General features: G+C 53.7%; 1 protein-coding gene across 1 annotated transcript in view; it reads left to right on the top strand.

The window, feature by feature from the left end:
* The window catches only part of LOC311511242 (uncharacterized protein), a 53,643-nt gene that overhangs the window by 9,569 nt on the left and 23,509 nt on the right, over nucleotides 1-20,565 (top strand). The window contains exons 3-4 of the mRNA XM_084611656.1: nucleotides 12,302-12,337; nucleotides 19,602-19,664. Coding sequence (XP_084467782.1) covers nucleotides 12,302-12,337; nucleotides 19,602-19,664 — 99 coding nt within the window. The remainder of the gene's footprint in view (nucleotides 1-12,301; nucleotides 12,338-19,601; nucleotides 19,665-20,565) is intronic.

Here is a 20,565-nt window from a genome sequence, read left to right as displayed (position 1 = left end):
CCAGTGATGGATGGGGCAGTTCTTCCTGAGATAATTCAGACACTCCTTCCGCAGCTATACTCATTATTTATACAGTGCCCTACTGTAGGGATGCCTGTACCAGAGGCAAATAACAGCTCCATGGCTTGGCCAGCTTAGTCTAAAGTCTAAAGGCAGTGCAATGCAATCAGGCTGTAGAAAATGTTTGCACAACCGTTGACATTTTTGCTTTTCTCATTTTATTTCAGTCTCACAAAAACAGCTGTCTGTCTGATTTTATGAAAAGCCTATGACATTTCACACAAACATACTCATTTGAGGGAGAAATGGGCTCATTTTTCACTCCAAAATGGTCCTGTTCTTTCTCTAGTGAGAACCATGACAATTCTGCAGTTTAATCGGTGTGAAGATGACTTTTCATGTGCGAAAAATCAAATTTTAAATTATGTTTCAATGTGAAAAATACCCAATTTACTAAATGTCATGAAAAAAATGGAACTTTGGCGCAAAACCCCCCAGGAACCAAATGGAGAAAAGAGGCACAAAAAATGTTAGAAAACAGGTTTTCCCATTTGTCAGAGCCAGTCCAGACTGGTGTAGGTTACCAGAGCTGGGCTGCTCCCTAGGGTTGCAATACAAAGTGTACACTGCTTAAACCAATGTGGTCTTTCCCTAAGCCCTCCTTCCTGGCTGCGGTGAGTTCAGACAAAGCGGGAAGATATTTATGTATGTCCGTATTGATCCAGTATGTGCCAGTTGCACAAGCCTGGGGGAGTGTTTGCTTCAGTAAAAAACGTTTCAGAAGCCCTTTCTCAGTCTTTACACGCAGTGTGTGGAAGCTTTGCCCGAGCCAGGACTGAGTAAAATCTGACCGTACGTCCTCTGGGATTTGGCCCGTCACCGATATGTAAACTAAATTCATTCATAATGTGCTGCTCACGGCAGTCCTGTGGCATGGAGTCTCTCAAAAGCCACAGTCCGCACTGTCACGCAGCCTGCAGTTAAAGGGATGGGGCCTCTCGGGTAGGGAAGACTGCTGCTTTGGGTCTGCCCGCTGCCCTTAGGGCTGTTGCTGTAGTTGTGAGAACTGGAGTCCATTGACTTCAGTGAGCTTGGGCTCTGGCCTCGACGGGTGCTGTGCAGCGAGTCTGAACTGCCGCAAGCAGGAGGAAGAGGAAACCCACGCAAAACGTCTGACTTATACAACTTTTTTTTTTTTTTTGTTTCCTGGCTTCGGTGGCCCCCCGGGCAACGGAGAGCGAGCTGTGCCCTTAATGCGCGTAGCAAAACCTTGCTGCTCGCGGCGCGTAAGAGAACGCCCCCTTCTCCAGAGCTGCCAAGTTACCGGAGGCTGTGCCTCAAAGCTGTAGAGCACAAGTCTTGGACACAACCTCCGCGGTGTTTTAGCCAACACAAGCACAGCGTGCGCAGGCCCAGAGCTGGCCTGTGCACGTGGCAGAAGACAACTGTTCTGCACTCGGTTACGTGGGTGTAAATCGGGGCAAGCAGGGGCGCTCTGTAGGGATGAATTACTTTTACTGACCTCGTCCCGTCCTTTAACTCCCCTCCCTGCACCCCAGCTACTTTTAATTTCAGATCAAATTGCAAGTTCAAAGTATCTCATCAAGTGTCCTCTTGTCCGAGAGGGTTTGCTGCAGAAGGGCCAAGATGCAATTTCTGTGTGAGGTTAATCAATGTTTTTTATTAAAATCTCATGTTGCCTTTCAAATGCACAAATCACAATGCAGCAACACTGTGAGTGTGATTGGACCTACTGGGACCAAACTTAAGGTTGGTGTAAGTGGGTGCACTCGCTCGCCCAGGGGGTGTGTGTGCCCCTACACCCTTGCAGAGATCTCCCCTGGTTTTAGTTCAGTATCTGACCTCTTGGTTCCCCCTGGCCTGGGCTTGCATCAGCCCCCACATTTCATTTGCAGTTTTGGATTCAAACCACAAACTGAAGCGCCAGGCAGGCTCACCTGAAGCCGTTATGTGTAAGGGCAGAAACCACTTAGCTTTGCCTGGGTTCCACCCATTAATATTACTTACTGGCAATGCCCCAGTCAGGATCGGGGCCCCATTGGGCTGGGTGTGCTCTACAATGAGATAGGGAGAGACAGCCCTGCCCTGGAGAGCTCTCAGTCTAAAAAGACAAAGACAGATTGGGATGTGGGGAAGGATGCAACATACAAGCAAAGTGACCAGGACGGTGATGGGCACGTCTTGCTTATTTATGTCAGGTTTCAGAGTAACAGCCGTGTTAGTCTGTATTTGCAAAAAGAACAGGAGTACTTGTGGCACCTTAGAGACTAACCAATTTATTTGAGCATGAGCTTTCGTTGAAAGTGCATCCGATGAAGTGAGCTGTAGCTCATGAAAGCTTATGCTCAAATAAATTGGTTAGTCTCTAAGGTGCCACAAATACTCCTTTTCTTATTTATGTCATTTATTTATTTCCATATTAAATAACTGATCCTTACTTGCCACTCTGCCTAGCTCTTCTCGGGTCTTTCCCCTCACCAGCTAAAGCCATAATTCTGACTGGAACGGTCTGGGGAGGTTGAAATGTCAGTGGAGCTGTTGTGGGTTTGAGTTAGAAACCAGGTGGAAACGGACCTGACCGTTTCCATGGCTCATCTCAGGGCTCTGGTGGTATCACAATTTCCCCTGGGCTTGCCATGCACAGCATAGATTTGTAGACTGTAAGGCCAGAAAGGTCCATGATCATCCAGTCTGACCTCCTCCGTAGCACAGGCAGGGAACCTCCCCAGGGATTCCTGCATCAGCCCAGAGCTGCTGGCTGAGCGAGAACGGAACGTCCGGAGAGACAGCCAGTCTCGATTTAAAGACTTCAAGTGATGCCTGCGTCCCTCGGGAAGTTGTCCACATGGTTAATTACCCTACTAAAACGTGTGCCTTATTTCTAGTCTGAATTGGTCTAGCATCAACTTCCAGCCATTCAGTCTTGTGTGGTCTTTGCCTGCCAGAGCTTCCTGACGTGGGTCTCCATGGACGTACTGCCCTGTAGTTCCATTACTCGTGTGGTGAGAGATGGGATGAGAAAACACGTGTGAAACCAGATGGAGCGTTTCTTTGCTTCCTGGCCAAGGCCCTCAGCACAATGCTGGCCTGCTGCAAGATTGGCAGGTACCTACCTACTCCCTACTCTTAAGGATCAGCAGTGTGAATATGGACATGTTCTCCACACCAGCACCTTCAACCCTAACCTGGATGCAGTTGCTACTATGCAAAATCTGGTGTGCTGTAATCACTTGGGATATAACAGGTGTCATCAACTCAGTGCACAAAGATACACCAAAGCCCAAATCTCAGAGCCTAAGGTAGTAAAATCTCATTCCTTACACAAGTGCGTGATAGGGAAGGGAGGTGCCATTTGATTTGCAAAAATCAACAGTCGCATTTGCGTCACCCTCTGCTGCTAACAACTTGCATCTTCTTGGAGCTCAGTGTCCCCTGGATCTCAGGGACTAGACACAATGAGACAGATTTTCCAAGAGGCCTCAAAGGTTGCACTCATGGTTTTGTATCCATGTGTCTTTGTCCAAACCTGTTTCTATGTGCACAACAGCTTGTGTGTGTGTGTGCAAACTATGTTTGAGTGTGCAGATCCTGAAGTGAGACACCAGCCTGATCTTCGCATGCAATTACATGAGCATAAAAAATTGCATGCAGCTCTTTGCATATGCAAAATATCTGGCATCATTGTAGAGGTTGCTTCAGAGAATGTGACCCAGCATGTCATTCTCTTTCCCAGAGCTTTGTTCTCTACAAATCATTTTGTTACCAGCAATGGGGCTGTCTTATGCTGCAAAACACCCCCCCAGACATACATCACTGACTGTGTAGCAGGAATCACAAGGCCATATTGTTTGTTTTCCATGTGGGACACTTGTCTTGCAGCATACTGACTGTCGGACTCAGCCTGAAGAGATGTCTCCTGAGAACTGAGGGCCTTTTTCATTTCACCTGTAACTGGCTCAGCAGAACCACAGAGAGGCATGAATTTAAACAGTGTCTCCCCGAACGAATATGCTCCCTGATTCCCCATGCCACCCTCTGCCGCCCATATAGCTATAGCCTGTCTGTGTAATGGCTATAGCGGAAGCTGATTCACAGGGCAGCCCCGTGCTAGTGGGTAGGAAAGTAAGTAAAACTGTATGTGGTGTAACTGGGCACATAGGACCCATGGCGTCACTGGCCTGCAGCCTGGGGACTCAACCCTGTAACTTGCTGATTTGCTAGAGTTTTGAGCCTGCTCTGCACTGGTGTGAATGGCTGGGGCAGGGCAGAACCAGGCCCATAGCATGTGGTTAATCTGTGACAAACTGGGGTGTGGCTATCCCACTGCTGAATTGCTCTTGACTATAAAGTGACTGTGTCATGGAAAGCCTCTGTGTAGTGCGTCCACCATGAGTTAGCAGGCGTGTCACCTCTCTGCTGGGCCCGAGACGCTGAGCGATCAGCAGTCAATCATCATCTATTCAAAATAAGCCCCTTGGGAGTGCTGGGAGAAGATACTTGCTCCTCTTGTCTGCAGGCAGGGGTGTGCGAGAGTAATGGAAAGGTACTAGGAGCCTAGAGAGGGACTCACAGGAGGATGGGAAGGGATCCAGCATGGAGCTCGGGTGGGATTTCAGGCCACAGCGTTGTTGTTATTTTTTTTTTTAAGATAAACTTCAGACTTCTAAAAAGGTCAAGTAGAAAACTCAGCCTGGTTCACAGGGGCAGCCATGGTGCAAGCGTCCCTCCAGGAGCGATGTGAATTTGTGTTGTGTGCACAGAGAGATGCTGGGGTGGGGCTGCCCAGCCATGTGGCTCCATAGCAGGTCCTGTGTCAGGGTCAGCGAAGGGGTCGGGCTGCAGCCTCCTGTATGAGCCTGTTAGTTTTTCTGTCTCGGCCACTTTCTTTAAGTTTGCTGCCTAGTGCTGGCAGAGCTCTGTGCTCAGGTGCTCTTCCATATTTATCCTTTTTAAAGGGCTCCTGGAACCATGCTCAAAAAGAGCCCGTTGCTTGCCTCCTGTTGCCTTCTAACTGCCAGGATCAGAGCAATTCCTGGAGAGCCACTGGCTTATTTATAGTCCGAAATAATGACTCTCCAGTTTCTCTCTGCGGAAGGCGGATAAGCCTGGTTTCTTTGGCTCCTCCCATTGAGCCCTTCCCCATCTGTATCTGCTAGTGGGAGAATGGAATTGGTTCCTTGGTAAGCAGAGGAGCTGACTGTGCTCTCAGTGCAAACCTGGAGTAACTCCAGGGGAGCGAACTGGATCACAGCGGGGCCCCAAATGATTTCTGAAAGGGAGGAATGACAGCACCAGGGCTGAGCACTCCTCCTGCTCCGTAGTGCCGGGGAAGGTGAAAATTAGGAGGTCAGGTGCAAATTGCAAATCCCTGAAATAGAAAAAGCGCCAGGGACTTCTGGCGAGAGGCTCGTAGGTTGGTGGTGATGTGCTGTTAGATTTAGGGCTGTTAAGTGGGAAAGTCTCTGAATAGGTGTAGGAAATGCTAGGATTAATTCACAGGTACTTCCAGTATAAAGCATTATGCCAGTCCCAGAACAGGTAGAGGTGAGACACCAGATGCAAATATCCAAGCAGGAGGCTGGAGGTTTGCTCTCCATGAACCCAAGAGGAGCTAATTCATCTGCAGAACCCTGTATACAAACTGCCTCTATAGTGTTAGAAAGCATTTTCCCATAGGCTTGCTATAAACACACACATACACGGAGATGAGAAGACATCTACGCGCATTAAGCATTGTCAGCTGAAGTTTGAAAAGTGTTTTTTTCCCTCCTTTTGCGAAGACAGTAGAGGCAGGGCGGGGTGGGAAGTTGTAGCACAATGTTCCTTATGAGACAAGCTGGTCACTTTGCAAGTGTGGAGCTAACAGGCTGGTGAAATGGAAAGTGTTATCTTGTAGCAATTTTTAGGTCATTAATGAGATGCCAGCATAGGAGAATTTAGAGGGATAATTCTACTTGTTAGATACTGTTGTTTGTAGCTTGCCCAGAGCAAAATGAGATAATGACAGATTCATGACTGAATGATTTTCCTCCATAAAAAGCAAAATACATATATACAAGCAAGGGTACATATCCTGCCTACCTGTGTCATGCAGGCAGTTGCATTGAAGTCTATGGGGGGCTTTGAGCCTAGCAAGGGTGAGTTTGGGGGCTCTGGTAATGGAGGAGGGCAAAAAGGACAGCATGGGCCAAATCCCATGAGATTTCCAGCTCACATAGGATTTCTGGGTGGGCGGGAGCCCTTGCAGGATTTGGCACAAGATTTGGAGCCATGTTAGGAGCCCTGTGCTCAGGGCCACGTCCCTTTTGCTGGATTCCAGCAGTCAGCCCATTATCTAGGTGGAGTCACCACTTTGGGGCTGGGAAGGAATTTTCCCCATACCCCCGGATTGGTGAGGCAGGTCAGGTTTTATTGTCTTCCTTGCAGCACATCCTAGGGGTTGGGTTCTGGGCAACAGGCGGGCTGGGATTCTCCCCCTCCTGGAGGGCACAGTCTGGCCCTGTGGGAGAGTTGTCGTTGCAAATGTTGGCAGGTGCCCAGTGCGGGAACGAGCTGATTTAGGCCCTAAAAGGTACCATGGCGGGCATCCTGAGGGCTCCTTCTTACATAACGGGGGCATTGTGCTAGGCCCCTGGGGGCAGAGGCAAACCAGGGGTTGGGATGCTACCCGGGGGACCCCTTGCAATGTGTTGTATGGCAGTGCTGGGGGGCGGGGGTTGAGGTCTTAAAGGGGGCGGGATGTGGCTGGAGGCGCCCAGAGAACCTCCTAGCGTGGTGATTGGCTCCCTCTGTGGTGGGCGCCCGCCAAGAATTGGCAGAGGCTCAGTGGGGTATGAGTGACTGTGCAGGGCCATCCCCCGACGGGAGTCGAGGATGTAATGTGACTCTCAAAGGAGCGGCTGGTTAAAACCCATTCCCCATGTCCCTGCTGCGTCCTGCGCAGTGAGCACCCCGGGACCGTTTGGGCTGTGAGGGTGGGCAGGGCTTGGCTGACAAGCGGTGTGATGACAGGCTGTAATAGGGTTAGTGACACCTGATATCACAGCGGTGCCTGGGTCCGAGTCTGCAGTTGCTGCCTCAGTGAGCTCCCCAGCGCCTGAGGTCTGTTTGTACTCGGGCTGCTTTGGGTGTGGAGGGTGTGGAGTGGGCTCAGTGTAAATGAGAATCAGGCTGCACGGACTTTCGTGGAGTCAGGCTGGTGTAACCCTGACGTGACCAAGTGGAGAACTGGGCCCACTGGTTCTGGGGTATGTCTCAGCCGTAGTATTTGTCAGATGATATATTCAATGCGTAATAAATCATTGACGGGCTGTGTCTTTCAGTGAGCATGATCCATCGACAGAGGGAGTCAAATCATGCAAAAAATGTACCTGATGAATAATTTATTCTACAAACAATGGCATTATTAATAGAACATCAGATTCAATTAACACGATTCATTCAGCTCGACTTTTGACTCATGAAAATAAATGGTGTGTTGTGCTCTGTTGTGTATTTTGCACGATGCACACTGTGCAGTTTGAGTTTGATAGTTTCCACGATACTCTCAGAACAGTATTTGATATTTTTAAAGTATTTTGTTTACTTACCACCCATACAGAAAACAAAGCCACACATTGCTGGATCATCAGCTGCTGGGCTGGCTTGGTGGTCTTTTTAACCCAATAATTGCGTGAAATGAAGGTGTCTCATCATATAACGATAACGGCCTGGGCATGCTGCACCAACTGATCCCCATGTTTTGCTGCACAGTCGAAAGTAATGAACCCGGAGCCTGGGAACAGCAGCAGTGGGAGCTACAGGGAAGGGAAATTAAACCAAAGCCTGTTTGGATAGAATGTGTTTATTACAAAATGGCCCGGTCTTTGTGCAGGGAAGAGACGGATCATGATGGGATGTGGGTTGTTATGAAGAATGGCTATCACTCCGTCAGTGCGCACTGGGCTTTTACAGCACCGAGATAAACCAGGAGGCTGACTCTGCTGCCCTTTCACATCCGCCTGAGGTCCCTGCTCTGAGGCGCTGACCAGCCAAGGCCCTGAACAGGTGGTGGGATCCCAGCAGATCGTCCCTCTTTCCTGGGCTGAGTCCTGCTGGCTGCAGGGGGATTCCACACAATCCTTTGTGGAATTGGGCCTTAACAAATGAAATTCTTAAAGACTGAGACTCAATGGCCAGCAAACAAACTCTGAAAATGCTCCCTGATACCGACCGTCCCTGTCCCCTCTGTGCTGCATTGGGAGATGAGAGAGCTCAGCACCTCACAGGACAGGGCTCAGACGTTTTAAGGGCTGGTGTTGTTTTCTTTTTTTAGCTAAGAGAGAGATTTGTGAGTGGAAGGAGCTGTCCCCACTGAGGTCAGCTGGGTCACGAAATAGCTGAGGAAGGCCCAGGTGATGGCATGTAGCTAATTCTGTTTGGAAAGGATGAATCTAGGGGGAGTGAGGGGCAGGGTGATGGGGCCGTGCGGGAGGAGAGCATCCCGCTCACTGGCTCTCGTAAGAGCTGACATCCATGCAGGGCTGGGAAGTGTTTCTACCCAAACTAAATTATGCAGATTGAGTGATATGTTCCCCTTGAAGAAGAGCTCAGTGCTTTGGCTGAGGAGTTATTCTGTGGTGGTGGTTACTTACATTATGTACACTGCACTCGCCGCCTTCCCTTCGTTTTGTCCTGGTATTTGCCTGGTCTGTCTTCGTTTGAAATCCGCTCTCTTGTTTCTCAGACCCCTCGTCTGGTATCCAGGAGACACCAGCTGCTAGGGCAGCCACGGAGGTGCTTGCTCTGAGAGACCTCTGGCTTTAAAACACACACATACGCTGGGCCAAACTTAACCTTGGGGTAACTGACATCGTGAGGTTCCACCCGAGATGATCCTGGCCTTATTTTCTTTGCCCCCTGGCTTTGTTTTGTTTGGTCTCTTGGTTCCAGTAACTGCTCTGCATCCCTTTCCCCTCTTTGAGGCCCAAACTGGAGCTGGGACAGCAAACCCCAGCAGGCTGCATGTTGGGAGTTGCAAGGATCCACCACGGCTGCCAGCATTTAGTGGATCCCAAAGGTAGCCCTTTGGGTTAGGCCTCGAGTGAGCCTTGGACAGGTGGCTTTGTGTCCTGACACCAAACCCCTATCAGGTGGATTTCAATGAGCAGGTTTCATCAGTTCCCTATGGTGGCTGAATGATTTCCTGCTTAGGGGCAATCCCCCAGAAGCCAACTGTGAAAGAGAGGGAGAAATGAAATGGCTCTCAGGGGATATAACTTCACCTTCCTTCACCCCCAGCTCTGCCACTTACGGCTGAGCCACCAGCACCTTCCATCCTGCTAAAGAACCGACAGACGTTTCACGTGGGCATTCGTGGCAGATGCCACGACGTTTCCTGAGGGTGTCTGGTGACCTTGGTAGGAGCCATAGAACGTCACAAGCCTCCAGCCTCAGTGGGACTCATGCTAAGTCATGGAGCTATTTTGGCTGATGAGTGTGCGTGCCTCCAACTGGGAGCTATTTATTGCGGGTAGAGACTATTCAAATGTTCCCTTCCCTCTGCTGAGAAGAAGAGTACCCCCGACTTTCTCTAGCAATGCACACCCCTCCGCTCTAGGTGTGGGAGGTCTGACGGGGGTGCTGATGGGGCATTTCTGGCTGGGAGTGTATCTCGGCGTCTGACCAACTGTGGTGACTGGTCACACCAACGTGACATCAAAGGGATGCTCATGGTGGGTCAGCGCTTCCAACCTGAGCTAGGCAGAAAGCACATAGCTTGTGCCCCGCAGTGCCAGGGGAGGGGCACAGGCCTCTTTGCTGGCCCTTCTGGGCATGCATTGCGTGAATGCTATTCTGGTGACTGGTGGGAATGCAGTTACCAGGCCAGGGAGCGTCTCCGTGGCAAGCCGGGGACAGCAAGAGGCTGTGAGGTTATCATTGACTCTCAAGCCACGCAAGCCACTTTATGCTCCTGTATCTGGGGAGCTGTGGCTTGGTGCCCAGCTCAGCCCTCCGGATACTGTGCTCCTGGGTACAAAGCAGCACCATGGCCCTGCCAGTGAGCACACTGCTCCTTGATGGAGGAGGCAGGGAGGGAGCAGAGAGGAGAGGAATATGAGACTTAGGGAGAATAGGACCCAGATCCACCATGGGCAGCCCTGATGCCGTTCTGGCCAGAGGGGCATCAGCAATGCCAGGAGAAGGAGCCCTGGGGAGACGTCTCTCCAAGGCCGTGGCAGTCGTGGGAAGGAAGGGGTGTAACCACGGCTCTGGCTCGACAGAGGTTCAGTCTCCTGAGTCAGGGGAAGGCTTTGTCAGGGCTGAGCCACTCAACACCAGCATCTCTCTGCATCTGTCACCCAGGGAATTGAATTGCTGCTCGGAAAGGGCTCCTTTCTTGTCTGCGTTATTCCAGGCCAGCAGCGGCAGCTGTGTTCCAGCTGTGTGTATCAGCACTGCACAGAGCCTCTCTGTCTCCTTTCCCCCGAAGTGAGCAGCTCTCGCAGCCCAGCCCAGCTACTGCCACTGCTATACCATGTATGGTAATATAGTCCGACGGGGCTAGGGGCGGGGGGACGGCGGACTGTGCTCGGTGCCCAGAGGAAGGGCGTGGAGATGGTCCCACAGGCCCTGCTGTGTTGGGGGGCTGGAGCAGTGCGCAGTGACTCTCCTGACCCGGATGTGCTTTGCCGAGCTACAGCAATGGGCGGCTCCAAACATGGGTGCCACACCCAGACGCAGGCCAGCAAGCGCTGTGCAAGCAGATTGATGGCCCTGCCGAACGCTGAAGCGTGTGCGCGTGTGTGTGTGAGGGGGGTAATACATCCCACTTTGCAAGGCGAAGCTGGGCCCCTCTCCACACTGGCCTCAGAGCCACGCTAGGTCCAGCATGTCTGAATGCAGCCCTGGCCAGCAGGGGCATGGGGATTTTTGTGCTGAGATGACCCGTCCAGGTTGTCTGAAATGTGGTTTTATTCCCTAGCTCCGACAAACTCCCTCCCTCTCCTCGCTGATTAGGAACCCAGCTGGCAGGGCTCTCACCCTGGTGGGGGCTGGTCTGTGGGCAGGGCTTCCTCTGAGGCCAGAGGGGGAGATAGGCATTAGCACTGGCATCTAAGCTTGACTCTTGTGTCATGCGTATGGGGCTGCATCTGGTCCAGTGTTTGATTCTCAGCACTGGAAGGTCCTGCCTGGCCACTCCAGGGGCTTGCTGGCTAGCATTACTGGGGGAGTAAGGTCAGGTGGGCTCACCCCCACTTTGGGCACTGCCATACGGCCACTAGGGACTCATGGTGCCATGGCTGGGGTCCCATCTAAATCCAGATGAATTGCCTCTAAGTCAGCGATGAAACCCGCAGCACCAGCCCAGACTTGAGCGGAGCGCTGCAGCCAGGCCCTTCCTGGCATGTCCTTGCAGCCCAGCGTTGGCACCCAGTGGCCGGCCGAGTGAGTTGCTGAGAGGAGGTCGGAGCCAGGGAGGGTGCCCATTGCAGGGGTTTCTCTACGTCAACCTTTGGGGAGCCAGGGGGATGTGTCCCCTCATGGAACAGGCAGACATCTTGCCCTTCCACACCAGTCCTCAGGGTCCCTGCTCCCTCCTCCTGGTCCCTGGCAGCAAACAGAGCCAGGAACTGCCCACACTGGCTGCAGGAGGGTCACAGAGCCAGTGCAGCCTCAGGCAGCATTGTGTTCTGGTGGGCTCCTAGCCTTTTCCAAAGTTGCACGCAGACCTGCAGGCTCCTCCGGGGCTCTGGTCGCCAGTGGGGAGGGAGCTGGGTGTCTTGTCCAGAGTGTTTTGGAAGCAGCTGAAGGAGACCCCAGCAAGGTGAGACTTGCAGAGCTTAGTGCAGGCCCTCATTCTTCCCCCATGACATTCTCCTCTCAGTCCTCCCTGCTCGGTTCGTTCCGGGTGAGTGTGGTGCTGGTGGAGGGTGCCGAATCACCTCCTCTGTATATTGACCTCCTGCGCGTCCGCGGTGACCCATCGGAGCCATCTCGTCGCGGGCTGTGGCCCATGCAGACCTGGCCTCTGGGCACAGGTTGCCACTCTGGGGCTAATTGTGGTGGTGATTTTTCTGATGTGGATGCCTGGCCACTCACAATGGGATTGAGAGCTAACAAACTCACTTCACATGGGGCCCTGAACAGGCATCTGGTGGGGGGACTCTGCATGGTGAAGCCCGTCTCCCCTGCACATCTACTGGTATGGCTCATTTTTACATAGGTTCACTAGGGACCCACCTCTCTGCAGAAGATTCATTCGTTTGCGGTTTCATCATTGTGTCCCTTTTTGTTCCAGGTGGATCCATGTTCACCACTCACCAGGCATCCACAGGTGAGCTGCAGGCCCTGCAGGGGCCGTCTTTGTTCTGGGTGTGGGGTCCTGGCTCATGACCGGGCTCCTAGGTGCTACAGCAACCCAAATAATGAATGGTTCTAAGGCCAGAAGGGGCACTAGGCCGTCTAGTCTGAGCTCCTGCCTAGCACAGTAACAACAAGCTCAGAAGCCAGGCTCTCTGGCCAGCAGCGCTGCCCATCTGAGTGCACCGGCTAGTCTAGTGCTGCATCTGCTCTGCAGCCATGACGCCAGCTCCGGCCAGCATCACTCCGGGCAGCGAGGCGGCATCACCCGCTGACTGATTTGTTTCTGAGCTGGTGACTTTGTAGACGGTCCCTGAGTGGGCAGCTCCCTTCAGCCCTGTGCATTCTTCCCAATGATCTGAGGTGGGATCTGGTGGGATCTGGCCTTGTCACAGTTATAAACCATCCCTTCTCCCATCCCGCTGCCCTCCTGCTGCTGGGCACTGCCGGCTCACCAGAGGGGCACCAGGGACCCCCTGGCTGGAGAACTCCGCTCCCTGTGGCTGCATACAGAGCAGAGCTCAGGCTGGCTGTGCATCCTTGGAGACGCTGGTAACTAGCGTGACAGGCTGAGCATGGAGAGCTCCTTGAGGCCAGCAGCTACCGGCTATAGCAACCCAGAGCTCTTTGGTTCTCAGCACTAAGCAGCTCGCTCTCCATGCTATGCAGATCCAGAGCAGGTAACATCATACCTGCATTTCCTCCTGTACCAGGAGGGCTGAGACCCCCGTGCCTGTGACTGCAAGCCTGGCAGCAACATGTTGAGCTAGCCCTACCTATGGGGACCAGGTGACCCCGAACCGGGCTCCTTCCCAAACACCCCCCCGCCCGTCGCCTGGTGGATGTGCATGCAGGACACAGGTGTCGTGAGCGTTCTGTGGAACGATTCTGGTGTGAGTGCCCTGCATCCTAGGAAACGGAGAGAAAGTTTTGCATGGATTCTTTGCCAAGCTTCATCCTCTCAGCAGTTTGCAACGAGCTCAGTGATGCTCCGTGACTTCCCCATGGAAATTCTCTTAGTGGCAACTTGAAGAGAGAAATTCATGGTAATGGCATACGAGGCTTGGGAGGACTTTTAGTGCCTTCATCCTGCCAGGCACGAGGGCCCGGGTGTGTTTGTTGCATCTCCAGAAAGACACGGTACAGTGACATGGATTCTAAGGGCCTTTGTGGTGGCTATTTTTTTCCCCTTGTGGTTGTGTTTTGTTGGTGTATGGATTTTGGGTCTAACACTCGCCCGCTGCAAATTCAGCTGGCCGAGACTGATGTGGAAAGGACTCTGCCCTCTAATGATATTTTGTTTATAGCTCTGCACCAGTCAGCACCTGAAATTAACAAAGAGGAAGTGAGAGGGGCTAGTTTGTAGCCTCTACAGATCCATTTGGTGTGACCCTTCAGCAGCAGTTCTCTAACAAACCCTGACCCCAGTGCTGCGGGTGCACCCCTGGTGTACTCACACACTGGTGACATTCCCCATGGCTAGGTGCTGTGTACCACGGAGAGTTAATTCTAAAGTTCACAACCAAGAGCAGTGTTGAAACAAAACTCATGCAAATGTAAAGGTGCCAGACTGACGTCCCTGGAGACCAGCGCCCTCTGTTTATCCACGGGGCAGGTGCTGGGCAGTGCCTCGTCACGCTGCCCTGGAGGCGTGACTCCTGGGAGGGAAGCAGAGTTCAGTCCCTGGAGCCCACTCACTCCCTGGCCAAGACTGACAACCTGGGGACAAAGCCATGGTGCTTTTAGTGGTGTGGGCATTTGCTGAACTGAAACCCACCACGCTCGTGTCACGCAGGCCTCCTGCACCCGTCAGACCTGCCAGCACAGCTGGCCTGGCCTGGCTTTGGTACCCACCCTGAGTTCGATGGCTGGGAGGCCCATTTCTCGCACGCGCCACACGGCACTTAGTGGGTTTCATTTGCTAGCAAAGGCAGCCATGTCGCTTGTCACAGCGGGCAGCTGGGGAAACCAGGGCCACCAAGTGAGAACGAGTGGGGTCAGGAGGAGAGAGGACTCTGCAGACAGTGGGGAGTGAGCAGCGACAGTGGGAAAGAGCAGCGACAGTGGGAAAGAGGCATAGTCTGACTGGGGAGTGCATGTCCCTCTGACAGCCTGTAGGGTTGTTCTTTTGATGGTGCATCACAGTCCGAGCAAGTGGTTTCTTCCCACTCCCCCCGTTCTGTCCCTCCATGGAACAGTCGTCAGCTGACTGTGGGAGTCGGACTCTGGCCCTTCAGAGGCGCTGCGGCTGCTTTTTGGAGCCATTTGATTATGGGTGAGCCTCCCTCGCTAGCGAGGCTCCCACCTCCGGCTGGGCAGAAGAGCAGTACATTGGTATCGCTCCGGAGCACTTGCAACTGTTGGCCAGCAGCAAAGCGGATAAACAAGCAGACGGACCCGAGAGAGAGAGAGAGCTGCTGGCAGGCTGCAGTGTCAAAGCAAACTCTCTTTTCCTGAGCCTTTGAGCTCATCCTCCCTGGATGGAGCCTCCATCTGCAAAGAATCAGAGCCAGGTCGCTCTGGCAGGAGGCATCCACTGCCTCAGGAAAGGGAACAGCTACGTCTCCTCCCCAGATGGAAGCAGTGGAGAGGGCCTCCTGCCATTCCCCATGTGCTCAGTGAAAGTTAACAGGCAACTTAAGCATCTCTGGGCACTGCAAAGTGCTCCATTTAAATCCACGCACCTCGCAGCGGTGATTGGCGATTGTTGCTTCTCTTGTGTAGCAGCGTGCTGGCTGTGACTCTGTGGATAAGCTAGTTCAGGGCTCTCAGCCAGATTAATCCCCCTCTTCCAAACCAGTCAAATAAACAGCAGCTCAGGAGTGTGGAACCTCAAACCCAGCCAAGGTGCTCTTCCCATCCGATGGCTGTTTGGGGCTCTCTGTGAAGTGAGTTGGGGGGTTCATATGTTCCCCAAATGTCTACATCAGGTGCAAAGAAGGGAATTTGCTACAGTCCCCATCTCAGCACAGCTGATCTCAGCTGCCCAGCAAAGGTTTTCCATAGTTACAGATCAGCTGTCTGTCTAGCGCCCATTGAGACTGACCGTGACTTCGCTGTGCTTTGAGACAGGCCTTTGTGTGCCAGGCTCTGCGGTAGGGAATGGGGGCTCTGGTGGGTACTTGCTCCTTTTCCTTTTTGGGACTGATCTACAGTGGGAAACTTTGCAAGCCAAACAGGACTCTTGCTGCAGTCTCCTGTGCAGTGAGCCATGGAGACACCCCAGGGTCATCTAGGCTGCCTGGTGACACAATCCACAGCTGGAGAAGGGCCATTTCATCTTGGGAAGCAGTGGCATCCAATGAGATTAGCATAGGAATGAGGCAGACCCCTCATCTCTGGTGTGGTGTGTCCAGCGGGATCTCCTTGTGCCTGGGTGTGCTTGCACCACAGCCCGACCCTGTCTCATTTCCCTGCATTCCTGGGGTGGGGCGGGGTAAGCGTCCCTCAGGGAGGGAGAGTTTGCATTTTCCTCCCAGTCCAGGGGAACCCACTGCGGTGTCAGGTCTGTCTCGCTGTGCCACTCTCCGCAGCCTTGCCCAGCCTCTCACAGTCCAGCCTGGAGCCTGGCGCCCTTTAGCGGAGTGCAGTTCTGTGCAGGCAAATTGCAGACTGATAGCAGCAGCTGTATCTCCCTGGTGGGAGTACCTTGTGCCTGGGATGAAGAATCCCCAGGGAGGTCTTTGAACTAGGAGCTGACAGTTTCTCGCTGCCATGGTGCCAGCAGCAAGTCCCCTATTCTAGCAGCTCAGAGAAGCTATTACAGCTCCCCGCAGCATGCCTGGGACGGGACTCAGGGCTCCTCTGGGCTAAATGTAGATGGCGGCTGTTCCAGACAGACCGAACACGACAAGGCTGCTGGTCCTTGCTGCGGCTAGCCCTGGAGCTGCCTGTGTCATTGTCCTCCTGCATCAGTCATGTGCCTGTGTTGGCTTTAGTGAGAGCCTCACCGCAGAGGCTAAAACAAACCCCAGAGTGCCTGGCCTGTGCCCTTGATCGGAGGGGGGCTTTCCAGGTTTGTCTGACGCCTCATTGGTGGAGCTGGTCAGACAGTTTCTGTCAAAATGTTCTTTCGATTGGAAGTGGCTTTTTCAACCAAATGGGAATGGGAATGAAAAACGTGCATTCTTTTGATGAAAAATCAGGGGGAGGAGGGGCGAATCAAACCCCCCCCCCCCACACACACAAGAAAATTTCAAAGAAAAACTTGCAAAAAAAAAAAAGAAAACATTTTTGTTTGTGTCGGAAATTTTAGAAGGAAAAAATCCTTTCCCGGCCAGTTCTGCTCACAGGTCCATGGATTCAAGGCTAGAAGGGACCATGGTGACCATCTAGTCTGACATCCTGCACAGCACAGGCCAAGAGAAACCTCTCCTGTGATTCCTGCATCCTGCCCAGAGTTCTGGCTGAGCTAGAGCATCTCACTTACAGAAAGACATCAAATCCTGATTCCCGAACTCCAGGGGACAGAGAATCCCCCATGTCCCTCGGCAGCCTGTTCCACTGGTTAGTTACCCTCGCTGTTCAGACTGTCTCTCTGAAGTTGTCCCAAGAGCTGGGTGTGGTCTGTGCAGCTGGCACCTTAGCTGTGATTCGCCAAAGATGCAAGAGCCAGCAGGGCTCACACTCCTGTAACCATGTTGCTCTTGCTCGGCCGACAGGAGGAGAAGTTAGCAGTGATAAGTCAGAGATGGTTGGGGAGCGGAGACAGACGACCCAGGGGCCGTGTCTCAGGCTCGCTTTCCTGGCCGCTGCTGCACTCCCAGCAGTTGTTCGGTTTCTTGTATCTCTGCTTGTTATTTCTATCAGAGGGCTTTTTAGTTCACCTGCAGGCAAGAGCCGTGCTTAGTTGGCCCAGGTGAGGGCAGCAGTGGTCATTCATCTTCCTAGTTAGAGCCTGGAAGTGGGACTCCGATTCCTGGGTGCGACACTGGAGTGAGTCAGTCCTGTGACGTGCTTGGATAAGTGTGGCCTGTTGCGTTACTGTTGGTTTTCAGGGCGGGCACCAGCAGAGGCTAGAGGGCTGCCAGCCAAGCGGTGACCTTGCTGGGTTTTCCCAGGGGTTGGGGAGGTGGGATGCTGACATTCAAAACTGATTAGCATGTTGGGGCGCAGAGGGCCGGCTCCGTCGCTCCCGAGCCAAGGTCAGGGCAGCGTTATCTGCAGGAACGGGCAGCAGTCACTATTGGGGCGCGCAGGGCCGGCTCCGTCGCTCCCGAGCCAAGGTCAGGGCAGCGTTATCTGCAGGAACGGGCAGCAGTCACTATTGGGGCGCGCAGGGCCGGCTCCGTCGCTCCCGAGCCAAGGTCAGGGCAGCGTTATCTGCAGGAACGGGCAGCAGTCACTATTGGGGCGCGCAGGGCCGGCTCCGTCACTCCCGAGCCGAGGACAGGGCAGCGTTGTCTGCAGGAACGGGCAGCAGTCACTATTGGGGCGCGCAGGGCCGGCTCCGTCACTCCCGAGCCAAGGTCAGGGCAGCGTTGTCTGCAGGAACGGGCAGCAGTCACTATTGGGGCGCGCAGGGCCGGCTCCGTCACTCCCGAGCCAAGGACAGGGCAGCGTTATCTGCAGGAACGGGCAGCAGTCACTATTGGGGCGCGCAGGGCCGGCTCCGTCGCTCCCGAGCCGAGGACAGGGCAGCGTTGTCTGCAGGAACGGGCAGCAGTCACTATTGGGGCGCGCAGGGCCGGCTCCGTCGCTCCCGAGCCAAGGTCAGGGCAGCGTTATCTGCAGGAACGGGCAGCAGTCACTATTGGGGCGCGCAGGGCCGGCTCCGTCACTCCCGAGCCGAGGACAGGGCAGCGTTGTCTGCAGGAATGGGCAGCAGTCACTATTGGGGCGCGCAGGGCCGGCTCCGTCGCTCCCGAGCCAAGGTCAGGGCAGCGTTGTCTGCAGGAATGGGCAGCAGTCACTATTGGGGCGCGCAGGGCCGGCTCCGTCACTCCCGAGCCGAGGACAGGGCAGCGTTGTCTGCAGGAATGGGCAGCAGTTACTATGCTAATGGGGCCCATTAAAACATGCTCTGGTGAAGAGCACAGTGCTGACCCTGGCAGCGATGGTGGGAGCCAGCAAGGCCCCCACAGCGTGAAGTGACCTTGGAGCAGCAATGGCCCTCGCGACCAGTAACCCCGCAACCTGCAGCAGGCTGCTCGCTCCACTTAAGGCGGCCAAGCCAGGACCACAGCGAAGGTGCCAAGGGTGCTAGAGACCCTTTTTCTGGGCTGAGCCCCACAGCCTTAGGGCTAGGGGTGGAGGTGCCCCTGTAGAGCAGGCCCCTCTGCCTGTTTGTAGCTAGTCTGTGCAGGCCGGAGTCGAGCTCACTGCTGAGGTAGAACTGGCTCCAGTACATGGAGAAAAGGGTGGGGAGCCTGGGAACCATGATGGGGAGGAGGGCTCAGGGTGGGCAAAATGGGGTCTTGTGTTTGATGATATACAGTGTAAGGGCAAGAACTTTCCTCCATCCGTCCCTGGTGCCTGCTGCCCCCAGCCCTGATCCTCAAAGGGGACCATGCAATGGCCACCATCCGTCCAAGCTGGGAGTCCATCTGAGTATGGCTCTTTCAGCTCTCCCCTAACTGGTATTGGAAACCAAAGTCACCTCCCGCCCATGCCCAAATGGGGTCCCAGCTCCGGCCAGTCTGGAGAACAAGGGGCCAAGTACCAGGCGTGGCTCCAGGTTATTCACCCACTAGGCCAACACTTGACACCTTTAACAGCAAGCATGATGCCAGCCTTCCAGTTCTTTGGGAAAGCGGATGGTGCCTCGCAGCCGGCCTGCCGGGAGTGTAACGCTGCAGCTGGGCTTTAAAAGAGGGTGAATAATTCTTTGAGGTAAACTATTAGTAGTTGAGGGTCATTAGTTGTCAGGCTTCAGGGTGCAAGCTGGTTCCCTGCAGGGGTCAGGAAGGAGTAGTTCCTCTACACAGACATGATTGCACTGTTAGCCTGGTGCGCTGCCGTCCCTGCGCAGCATCAAACACTGGCTGCTGCTGGAGCCAGGGTATGGAACTTGATGGGCTGAACCCAAGCGATGGAGTTGGATTCTGGTTCTGAACTTCTCCTGACGTTCCAGAGCTGTTGGATCCAGTGTCCTGGTCCAGGCGCAGCTACTGTCTGATCTGCTGGAGTGAGTCTGATGCACCTAAGGCAGCCCCCTTGCTCCCTTCCTTGCTCCTTTGCTCTGCTGCTTTTGTCCTGCCTATTGCAAAGAGTAACTCCTGTCCTTCTCTCTGTTCTAGTGGCCATGGAAACAGCGCTGATCTTTCTGTGCTCTCTGCTGGTGCCTGTGGTCGTAGCAGACGGTAGGTATCAAGAACCACACACCTTGCACTCTGGAGGGGGAAGGGGCACAGCCAAAGGCCTCTGGGACCCAGGCAGACAAAAGCAGTTATGCATCCAGATCGGGGTGCTGGCCTGTGTACCCCCCGGGCTTGGAGCTGGCAGGGGCACAACTGATGGGTGGAGGAAGCATCAGGACTTTTAAAAATATAACTCACTCACAGCAAACAAACATCAGGGGAGCTGCTAAGGGAGGGCACTGGTCCAGCTTCAGGGACACCTGTTTGGCCAGCCGTACACAGTCTGAGTGGGAACATGGGGCCATAAGCTCGGGTAACACAGCCACTGAGAAAAGCACTTAGCAGGAGTCCATGAGAACCTGTCCGTATCCACCCTGCTTTACCCTACAGCTTCCTCCACCTTCTGCCTGCACCCACTCACGCTGCCTTGCATGTGAGCAATTGGCCTCAGGGCGTCTGACTGTGGCCACATCAGTGCTGGGAGCTTGGGATGTGTTTCCCCAGCTCGCTCGCAGTAGCTCGATGGGAACTAGCACTAATAGAGAGTTGTGTCCCCACGGTAGCGTGGGCAGTGCAAGCCACACAGAGCACAAACACTCCTGAAAATGGTGAGTGTCTACTTGGCACAGCTAAGCCGTGCCGCCGTCTCCCTGCCGCCTCTTTCTTGCCAAAGAATGGCTGCTTGATAGGGGATGGCCCATTTGCTTTGTTGACACCTGGCTGGGTTGTCCACTTCCCTTTGTCTTTGAGAAACTGGTTTAGCCCCTCCCCAGACTTATCTGGGAAACACGCTTCAGTCATGGCTTTAGCTTATGTTCATGACTTCACACATGACATTGCTCCATACGTTTTGCCATGATATTACAGATCAGCAAGTTATGCATTTTCAGATGATCCCTCAGAA

The sequence above is a fragment of the Lepidochelys olivacea genome (genome assembly GCF_965140295.1).
Source record: "Lepidochelys olivacea isolate rLepOli2 genome assembly, chromosome: 22".
NCBI classification, from domain to species: Eukaryota; Metazoa; Chordata; order Testudines; family Cheloniidae; genus Lepidochelys; species Lepidochelys olivacea.
This window is presented reverse-complemented; position numbering and strand designations above follow the sequence as displayed.